The 10,807-nt window shown below is 45.0% G+C and overlaps 1 protein-coding gene across 1 annotated transcript; it reads left to right on the top strand.

Annotated features, from left to right (window-relative positions):
- Positions 1-1,958: 1,958 nt before the first annotated feature.
- NPY (neuropeptide Y) lies at positions 1,959-9,674 on the top strand. The gene is made up of 4 exons (XM_077856504.1): positions 1,959-2,118; positions 2,971-3,158; positions 7,259-7,339; positions 9,475-9,674. The coding sequence occupies exons 2-4, from the start codon at positions 2,971-2,973 to the stop codon at positions 9,497-9,499; spliced, it is 294 nt and encodes a 97-aa protein (XP_077712630.1). The 5' UTR covers positions 1,959-2,118; the 3' UTR covers positions 9,500-9,674.
- The last annotated feature ends 1,133 nt before the right edge of the window (positions 9,675-10,807 follow it).

Below are 10,807 nucleotides of genomic sequence, written 5' to 3'. Positions count from 1 at the left end.
ATATATGTAAGAACATAACCAATGGAATGTTTTAAACATTTGTAGATTAGTATAACTCAATTGTATATCAATACAGCTGCTAAGGGTACATATGTATATAAATAAATAAATGAACTTGATTTTGAAACAAAGTAAGTGGGTTCAGCAGCTAGGAGATGTTCTGTTGAGAGACTGTTGTTTTACTTTTGACGATTTTGGTTTTGCTTTGTTTCTTTATGGAATAAACTTGAGAAAATTTATAAGCTATAAGTATATATATATATATATATATATATATATGCATAGAAAAAGAGAGGAGTCAATGAATGGAGTGAAGTCTTGAGAGAAGAGTTGGAATACTCCGAGCCCCAGGCCAGGGGATGCTGTTGGCACTGGAAGGAAGGGATATGGATGGGAGGATACATGTCGGGCCCTCGGCGCTATGTGTTAGCCTCTAAATGCTGATCCTGACAATCAGCTCTTCCTTTTGGATACCAGTGGCGTGATTGTAAGCTAAACCAATCAAATGTCCCCAGTCCCCCCCTCCCTCCCCCAGAATGGTGCATCTCCTTACAAGTAATTTCTCTCAAATTCAATGACTTCTTCTAAGGTGTAACTTGAAGGGCATCTGTGATACACTCTAAAAACAAGATTATTTATTGACAAGTGCACTGAGCTTTTCCTCTTATCAAGAAAGAGCTCGAAGTGAAACGGTGCTTTGTTCTAACTTTACCAGACCAAGTTCCCTGGAGCAACTCTGAGAGACCTGAAATATGTGTCCCTGTCATATTTTTGTGCAATATGGAAAGAGAAGCATTCACCTAAGTGAAAGGGATGTGGTCTTCAAAATTTCTCACGTGCGTACACACACACACACACACAGAGAGAGAGAGAGAGAGAGAGGGAGAGAGAGAGAATGGGAGAGAACACCGAGTGCAGAGCTAGCCACACAGTAATTGATCTTTAATTCAGTGCGGTGGAAACAGCACAAAAGCGCTCAGTTTAACAGAATCACTTGTGATCTTAACATTAAAATAGCTTGTACCTTAACACTTTAATCTCCTGACGTGCCATTTTTTTTAGAGAGAGTTGGAGTTCTAGGAATATTCAGGTAACTTTTAAGAATCAAAATCCTGTTCCTGTAAAAAAAAAATGGTTTATTGAATCTTTCATATTCATGCCAATAAATGATTTTTTTTCTTTTACCTGTTTCATTTCAATCAGAACCCACACTCTCAATCCACGTTAATGAACATATCTGTAACTATCCCGGGGCTAACAAATAAAGGAGAAATTCCCGTCCCTTGAACTACCCGGTAGCTTTGGCTGCGCCTTGCCCTGGACGGCGCGTCGGCGGGTCTGCAGGCCGTGGAAGCGCCGCTCCTTGCCGGCAGCGCGGGCAGGTGGGGTTACCGCGTCGCGTTTCTGAAGACTTTGCAAGCGCCACCCTTTCAGCCCTGATGGAGCCGGAGTCCCCGCGTTGGGGCGAGGACTTGGGGTGGGCTGGTCCACTCGCAAAGAAAGCGGGGGCAGGGCCCGAAGCCACAGGATCCCATTCTAAGACCCCGAGGGGCGGAGGGGGCCGTTCGCCCTGGGACAGGCGCCCCGCGCCAGGTTCCGCGCAGGGAGATCGGTGCACGGAGGGGTCCCGGCTGCGGGCTGGTGCCCCGCGTCGCTGCGGCGGGCGTCCCGGGGATGCTCCACCGCTGGAGGCGGCGCGTCCCCCACCCTAGCGCCCAGCCGGTCGGAGGTCCCGGTGACGGGCGACACACAGGGTCTGGGCTGCTCCCATCTCCAGCGGGACTGGACGGGGGGTGACGAGCGCCCGCTCTCGCCTGCCCGGGGCCCCCTGCAGGGCGGGGGTGGAGGAGCGGGGGGGGGGCGGGGGGCGGCTCCAGAAGCGGCGGCTCGCGCGACTGCGGCCTCGGCCCCCCTCCCCGCCGCCCCCGCCAGTCGGGGGCGGGAAGCGGCGGGTGGGAGTCACCGAACGTGATCGCCCGAGGCCCCTCCTGCCGCCGCGAGGGAGCGCCATAAAAGCCCTGTTGCGCCCCGCTCTCCGCACCGCGTCCGCCGGCGCTCACCCCTCGGACAGGCGCCCCGGGACCGCACAGCCCTCGCCGCCCGGCCACGCCCGCCACCGTGAGTGCCGGACCCGCTCCCCTGGGGGCGCCAGCCGCGGGGACACGGCGCCGGCTCGCCCTCGGGGAGCTCCGGGGTCGCGCCCCGCTTCCCCGCCCCTGCGCGCCGCGCTCCGTCCTCTCGGGCCCCGACGCGCGGCGGCAGCTCCCGGAGGCCGAACTCCGCTTGCTCCTTCTGGTCCTTTCCGACTGCGCTTCACGCGCGGTCCCTCGGGGCTACCTTTTGGAGCATTTGGAGGGGGACACGACCCCGAGCCCCCGGGCAGCTCGCACTTTCCTCGGGGCTGGCCGCCTGGAAGGAGGCTTCCCGGGCTGCGCCCCCCCCCCCGCCCCGAGCGAAGCATCCCCGGGGTTCGGAAGCCCCCTGCCTCCTCCCGGATCCTTGGGATCCCGAGATTGACTGCCGGGAGAGCAGTTCTCGCCTCGCTCCCCCAAATTGTCACCCCCAAAGGAATCTCAGCCAGGACGGTCTCTCTCGCAGCAAGACAGACCGCGAGAAGAAACTTTTCCCCTCCGACAGGAGTTTGGGAAAGAGGGTGGGAAAGCGCCAGGACCCCGACCCCACCGGGGGGAACTGCTCCGTCTGTCTTTAAAGTGTCTGACCCGGCGCCCCTGGTTGCGCGCGGCCCCTGCGGCCCCCGACTTGCACGGAATCCGCGCGGACCTCTCGGGGGCAGCGGGCGGGGGTCGCCCTCAGCGCAGGGCTCTCCGCTGCCCCTGGGGACTGGGCCGAGCGCGGGCCGGGGGGCGCGAGTGGCCGCGGGGAGGGGGCGTCGAGGGACACCCGGGCGGGAGGGTCCAGGCGTGCGTCCCCCAGCCCCGCTCTTCCCCGCTGCGCCCCCTGTGCCCGCAGATGCTGGGTAGCAAGCGCCTGGGGCCCTCCGGACTGACCCTCGCCCTGTCGCTGCTCGTGTGCCTGGGCGCGCTGGCCGAGGCGTACCCCTCCAAGCCGGACAACCCCGGGGAGGACGCGCCGGCGGAGGACATGGCCAGATACTATTCAGCGCTGCGACACTACATCAACCTCATCACCAGGCAGAGGTGGGTGGGCTCCTGGGGACCGACGCCCGGAGCGCCCTGGCCCCAAACCCGAGATCCCGGGGATGTCAAAGGACAGGGACCAGGGTTTTGTTTGTTTTTTTTTTTTTCTTGCTTGGACCCCTGGGCAGCACGGTATCAGGCACGTACTCAGTTCTCCGTGAACAATTGCCCAGAGCCCTGAACGCTTTCCCTCTGCGACCATAGTTACAAAATCGTGACCCCCCAGATTTAGGTTCCCTAGGCTGTGTGGCTGGCGATCTTGCCCCCCTCACTCCCTGCTCTTTTTTGTTGTTGTTGTTGTTCTTAGAGCAGTTGGGGGGACTGTTTGGAAATCTGGATGGGAAAGGACCCCCTAAACTTGGTCAGGAGTGCCCCAGAGAAGTGCTGTAGGGAGAAGGGTGAGCGGAGTGTCTAGGAGCTGCAATCACCACCACCAACCAGCAAACAGCTGGGTTGCCAAAGACATTGCCAGATTTTCCAAGCTGCCCAGAACAAATTGAATGACAATATTTAAGAAAAGACAAACAGAGCTCTTTTCTTCTGTGCAGTGTTTTGTTTTCTTTTGTTTGTTTTTTCAGTCTCAGCCCTTTACTTTAAAATCCTGGAGATAATTGAGACTTAGCATGAAAACAGTTGATCTAAAGTATAGACTTTCCCCATCTTCTGGCGGGTTGAGTTTTGAGAAGGAAGTGCCCACTTAGTGGTTTGTTAAGAAGAAACTAGTCACTCTGGGATAAACCCAGGGATTACATGGAATTTGAAAAATTGTAAACTTTATTCTGAGCCCTCAGAAAACTAAAATTGAATGCCATGTTTTCACTCTCAACATCAAATATTTATGCAAAAAAAAAAATCACATCCAAACTGTAATATAGAATTTAAAATTTGTTTCCAATTGGTTTATCTTAGTTCTATCTTAGTTTTAAGTCATTTAATGTCTTAATTACTGGGATCAAGTTACCTTAATAGGCTAAGAAAGGAGAGCCCTTTAAAAACATTAATGTTAAAAATGTCTAAATTACGTTTTGTAAAGTGTTATTGTTTGTTTTTGCTTTTACCACACTTTTTACTATTTGTAAGTCAGGGAATAGTTGGGAACGATTCAAAATGGGGAGAATTTACATTTCTTAAATAAGTTTTTTTTTCCTGTTTCATCAAAAAGGGGTATGACATCCTAAAAAGCTTTTGAAAAAGTCTCTGTTTACAGAGAATCAGAAATACATAAAATGCTGAATTAAATAGTATTGATTTGTAAACCTGGAAGTCTGTTCATTTTAATGAGCAAAAAGGCAATAATGTTTTATATCCAAGTAGACTTCTCAGAAAGTTAATTGCTTCAAATTCTTGCTTATGCTGTCATATAGAGCAGATAAAAGAACTTGTTCAAATAAAAAAAAAAATATTGTCGTTTATGTAGGAAAAACGCTGTTGGTTAGTTTGTCGGTTATAACCCAGTAGATTGCTATAAAGCTTTATCATTGTATAAAGCATTAGCATTTCAAAATGTTTCCCTAGGCGTTCATTTTGTCTTTACCTCAAAGCCTTGAAGTGGGTATAATTATCTCCATTTTACAGGTCATGAATCTAAGAACATTTTATGAAGGCTTTTCTTTTTAGGGGTGATGAAATTGGAGCACTCCCACTGATTTTCCTCGGACGTGGTCACTCCCATCAGCATCCAGTGTGATCTCCAGTATCTTTGATGAGGAAAAAAAAAGGGAAAGGGGCTTGAGTTTCAGGGGAAGAGATTCAGGATAGGTGGGAATGTGTTGATTCTGAACCAGAGTTTCCTGCCTCATTTTCACATAAATTCCTTCTTAGAATTCACCAGAGGCTTATCATTGGCACCCATTGTCTCCATTCCGTACTCTCATTGCCTTATCATCTCACACACCCAATCATATGCACATGGTTGTATTTAAAAGTTATGGTGTCATTTGTGAACATATGTTTTCATTTGGCACAAATGGTGGTCTGATATCATTCTCTTTGCTCTCTTTTTCTACTCAGTCCATTTTTTTTAAAAGATTTTATTTATTTATGAGAGACAGAGAGGCAGAGACATAGGCAGAGAGAGAAGCAGGCTCCTAGAGGGGAGCCCCATGTGGGATTCTATCTCAGGACTCTGGGATCATGCCCTGAGCTAAAGGCAGATGCTCAATTGCTGAGCCACCCAGGCATCCCTCAGTCCACGTTTTTAAGCTGTATGTTCCCAGTCTGTTGCTTCTGAAAGCTGCATCATTTCTTCTAGAGCGTGGATCTACCACGTGGCTTTTACAGTTTCCTAAATCAGTGGTTCTCGACTGGTACTCACCTTATGCTCTAAACATCCTGCAATGCCTAGGCCGGCCTCTGTAACAAAGAATTTTCTAGCCTAAAGTGTCATATGTGGTGCCAAGGTGGAGAAACTCAGCCCTAGGTTAATCTTTCTCCATCCTGGTCACACACTGGAATCACCTGGGGAACTTTTAAAATATATTAGTGCTGGACTACAGCCCTGACCCATTCAATCAGAACCTTGGGGTAGGGTGGGGGGACCTGGGTTTTAAAAGCTTCCCAGCTGATACTAATGTGAAGCCAGCTTTGAGAATTTTTTCCCTGGAGACTTTATCTTTGACAGTTAAAGCCTAGTGGGGAAGAAGGATAATCCAGAAGTAAGTAGAGAAGAAGAATAGTGAACAATGTTGTCCTGGGTGCCACTCTATGACCACAGATCCTGCTATTCTAAATTTCTCCAGTAAACTGGAGAAAATAGTAGCTAGCTCTGTTCACAGGAGCATGGTGGAGATAATGAGTTAAGGCTCTTCAAGAGTTTTAAGGTGAATAAAATCAACTGATGGATACAATAAATAGGTATAAGCAGCAGTTTAGACTAAGGGTTTGGTACCACAACTCCAGAAGATCTTGAGGAAATCTTACAAATGATGGGGGGCGCAGTTTGTTTTTGCTTCCTTAAGTCCCAGCAAAGGAGCAATAATAGGAAATCTTCCCCCCAAATTTAAGTTTAATCATACCCGATAGGCAGTTGGAGGTGTACCTTCTGATAGCTTTGTTTTGCTGTATGTGGTAACTACACGTACAATCCAGGCTAGTTTTTCATTTGTGAACAGTGTGGCTTCTGGTATGCAAGCCTTTTCTGAGAAAGGGAAAAATATAACTTCCTAGAGACTTGTCAGACACTTCAGCAGAAAGATAGAGACAGAGAGAGAGAGAAAGAAACCGAGAAAGACCAGTGTACTTATTTACCTGGAGCAAGTAGCATATACCACCCTTGCATTCACCCTTGCATATAGTCCTATCCACATCCGGCTGCAGGAGAAAAAAGACCATTAAGATTCCATGGTCTTTCCAGGGATCCATGAGATTCCCTTATATTCACAGGGCAGATTAAAATCACAGCATGAGAGAAGGCTGTTAGCTTTTGGTACCCTAAATGAATATGGAAAACATAGGACCAAGGGTTGTTACTTTCTGTAAGAATGGGTGCATTTCACTAGTAATAACTTGCATTTGTGTTTTACTCTGTCGCTTTGAAAACATTGTGACTCACATTGGATTTCCACAAAGACTCCAATTTAAGCATGAGTTATGATTTTATTTTTACAAATGAGAAAACTGAGATTCGAAGACACAGGTGGGTCTGGAGCTGCTGTCTGCTGATTTTTTTCCCTAGGGCTATTTCCAAAATATCATCTGGTCTCTTTGTTGAGGCTTAAACTGCTGTATATCATCAGAACTATAGCCAATTAACTAATTATGGAAACATTTAAAAATCATACTGTGATGCATTTTTATTTCCTGTCACTTAGTTATAAAAGTCTATGTATTGTTTGTGGTAGTATGAAAAGGCAAGGATTTGACTAGGAATTTTGATTGGTTCAAATAATCTGCTACATTGTTATTTAAGCAAAATTATATGTAATTTGAAATCATATTTCTGATAAAGTCTGCTTCATACACCTAGATTACGTGTTAGCAGATGATCAACTACGTGGGACACTATCTTCCTTTTTTCTAAATATTTTTCTTTTTATGACTATTTCAAATTTGCTTTAAAGATTTTCTTTCTTTCTTTTTCTTTTCTTTTTTTTTTTTTTTAGGTATGGAAAACGATCTAGCCCTGAAACACTGATTTCAGACCTCTTGATGAGAGAAAGCACAGAAAACGTTCCCAGAACTAGGTATGAAAGGCTTGTGTGGGGACATTGTTGCAGAGCTCAGGATGGATGCCACAAGAGAGGGAAATTGCAGAGGGCTGCCTAGTGGCAGGGGGTAGAGGGAGTTGGGGGGTGGGGAGATTGGAATGGGTCTTCCAGACCAGGTAGCATTTGGGCAGAAATGGAGATGGAGCAGGGCAGTGAGGGCCTTAATTTTCTTTTTCTTTCTTTCTTTTTTTTTTAAAGATTTTATTTTTTTATTCGTGAGAGACACAGAGAAAGAGAGAGAGAGGCAGAGACATAGGCAGAGGGAGAAGCAGGCTCCATGCAGGGAGCCTAATATGGGACTCCAGGATCACTCCCTGAGTGAAAGGCAGACGCTTAACCACTGAGCCACCCAGGTGTCCCTAGGGCCTTTCTTTTCATGTAATAATTTGTAAACCTCTGAATTTCTGTGGGGTATTATTTTTTTACCCTAGATTATTTGGTGCTCCTTTGAAAATTTTAAATCAGAAAAGACTATACAGATTTTCTAACCAGATTAGAATTGAGAGAACACAGACTAAATCCTCATCTCTACATTGAAATGACCAACAGTCCATCGTTAGCCAGGGGAATCTTTCATTTTCATACAATATTTGGAGTGTCTAGCTAGATGTCCTGCAAGTGTTACTCATGGGTCTTACTCTAGTCTTCCTCATTTCATAGATGAAATCTTGGTGGTGGGGTGTGAAAGGGGCATCTATTGTTTCATTTTTGACATATTTGAAGCTAAGTATCACATAATGACTATTGCATTCAAGGAATGAATGTTAAGGACATAATATTCCTAGGGACTTGTCTGTGACCTTGGGGGCTTTCTTGGAATGTGGACTTGTCTTGGGAAGAGGTGCCTACCAACAGCTGGTGTGAAACATTGGACAATGAGCAACGAGAGCTGCTGGAAAGCAACCTGATTCTCCTCCATTTTCATAACTTCCTGGCCCTTCTCTCCTATGCCTCCTGCCTCTCCCCTGAGGAAGATCACAGGGCACATAGTTCATCCATTTCTGTGGGAACTTGTCTGCCTTAAACCCAGAGCTTGACAATGTCAAGAACCAGGTTCCCCAGAAGAGGTCACTAGAACTCTTGCTCAGGCAGTGTGACTGTCGAGTCACTCTTCATAGAGGTTCTCCTTGGAGAACAAGTGGGGTGACCTACTGAGCCACTTACTTTCCCCTCCCACCATCCCTCTGTTGTCTTGTGAAATGGCCAGCCAGGGCAAAGGTACAGGTCTAGAGTTGTCAGGTTTGTTTTCTCTGAAGGAAACAACAATTTGGACTGGAGTAAAACCCCAGTGCTCTTGTCTCTGGAAGTATCAACCAGATTTAAACAGCAAATGGAAGGGAAGCAGGTGGAAAATTCATAAGGATGATTTTTAATCCTAATTTTAATCCATAAAGATTATTATTGATTATTCGAACAATAGATGCCTTGAAGCTTTCATTGACAGATGTGTGAAGTTTACCATGGTAAAAAGTTTAGGGTAAACCTTACGTACTTCGGGTAAGAAAAAGAACCATCCAGACTTAACAACCTTGCTGCTACTCTTTGTTTTGTGTCTTAAAGTCCCATGGTAGGTGCATGAAATAGTGTTAATTGCACCCTGATGGACAGTCTCAATTATGTACGGTTTGGAGGAGGCAAAAGTTGAGAGCCTTGAGGTTGCCTGTGAATACTATTTTATTAAAAAGAGTTCTTTATAAAAATCGCATCTAACTACATAAAAAGCCTTGCAGGAAAACAAAAGAAGCATATTCAGAGTTGAGTAACATTAACTTCCTTGTTACCATTTTGTGTGATTCCCACAGTTTTGATCTTCAGAAATATTGCAGAGTTCTTCAGCTCCTTTGATAAATACAGAGCCTTTTAAATACTCCCTCTGAGATTTGCCTGAGACTCCCATGAACATGAGTGAAAGTTACTCAGCTGGGTCTTTGCATATTATTCCACTGTCTTTCGCTCTGATAATGCACATGACCTTCTGTTTAGAATGCCAACAAGAGACTTTTCAACCGTTTCTGATCATCTTTTGGTTCAGAACTGAATGTCTCACTTTTGAAAACCTCCCAAGAAGTTGGGACACTTCTCTTACATGCTTTGCTTCTTATGTTTGACAGGCTGGATGACCCTTCTATGTGGTGATGGGAAATGAAACTTGCTCTACGGTCTTTGCCTATTTTTCAACCCAAATTTCATCCTATAAAACCAGAATCTGCCTATCCTCCCAATGCATGCAGCCAATGTGCTCAACTGTGCAGTTTCCCTTTGACGTCCTTGTATATATGTGTGTTTAAATAAAGTACCAAGCATTCAAAAATGTTATGCTCCTCAATGAAAAATCTGTTGTTGCAATAGTGAGAATTATTTTAAGTTATTCATTATATCACACTCTCACTCAAGTAGCAGGTTCAAAGTTTGTTTCACCAATATTAAAGCAGTGACTATGGAAGACATAAAGATACGTTGATTTATGATGATCAAGACTCAGCTCTGTGTGTGTGTGTGTGTGTGTGTGTGTGTGTGTGTGTATAACAATAAAAGCATTTGGAAATATCATGCAGGGGCATGCTAATTTGGAATAATTGGCTGAACTTTCCCCCACATGCATATGAAATCCTTGTTAACCTAGTTAGCCGATACTATTAGCAGGAAGGGTTGCTAGTAGAACTTTCTGCAATACGTCCTCTCTAATATAGTTACCACAAGCCATGTATGGCTTTTGAGCACATGCATGTAGCAAGACCAAATGAGGAGCTTACTTTTAAATTTTATCAGGCTTTAAAAAAAAAAATAAATAAAATAAAATAAATAAATAAATAAATAAATAAATTTTATCAGGTTTTAATTTCAATAGCCACATGTTTCCAGCAGCTATCATATCAGACAGCTCAGATCTGTATGTTTATTTAGGCCATTACACTCAGAATTTGAGTCTTAGACAGAAATACACTGAGTAGGAATGATTACCTTTTCACACAACATGGGGTATAATGTTAATTAATTCAGCTAAAGGTTATTAAACTTTCCCTTTCTTTCATGTATCTATGCATGGGCTTAGTTTAACTTTTATGTTATTAGATTCTTACATATAATTTCTAAGGCAAAGAAAATGATCACATCCTATATTTGTACTTTGAACTGCACTGTAAAAAATATTTTTATGTGCTGCTTTAAAATTGCTTACAAAACCCCCATATAACAGGTCTTAGGGAATCTTACAGTATATAAAATATTCTCTCTATATAATAAAATCTACTTCTTCAGCCACTGAAGTCAGTGATACTACAAAACATAATTCCCTTCAAAGAATCTGCTCTGTGATTTTCCTAAATTTGGCCTGATTTTTGTTAGTTTGGGCTTTAAACTAAATATCCTTATCTGCAGTTTCACTTTCCGCAGTTTCGATTACCTGCGGACAACAGCTGTCTGGGAGATGCTCCTCCTTCTGAC

This window comes from Canis aureus, chromosome 18 (genome assembly GCF_053574225.1).
Source record: "Canis aureus isolate CA01 chromosome 18, VMU_Caureus_v.1.0, whole genome shotgun sequence".
NCBI lineage: Eukaryota > Metazoa > Chordata > Mammalia > Carnivora > Canidae > Canis > Canis aureus.
Note: the sequence above shows the minus strand (reverse complement) of the source record. Positions and strands in the feature narration are given on the sequence as shown.

What these genes read in the sequence shown, in the direction of transcription:
- NPY (XM_077856504.1), top strand. Translation starts at nt 2,971, where the DNA reads ATGCTGGGTAGCAAGCGCCTGGGGCCCTCCGGACTGACCCTCGCCCTG. An exon ending in AACCTCATCACCAGGCAGAG is followed by an intron (nt 3,159 to 7,258) that starts GTGGGTGGGCTC and finishes TTTTTTTTTTAG; the next exon opens with GTATGGAAAACGATCTAGCC. An exon ending in GAAAACGTTCCCAGAACTAG is followed by an intron (nt 7,340 to 9,474) that starts GTATGAAAGGCT and finishes TATGTTTGACAG; the next exon opens with GCTGGATGACCCTTCTATGT.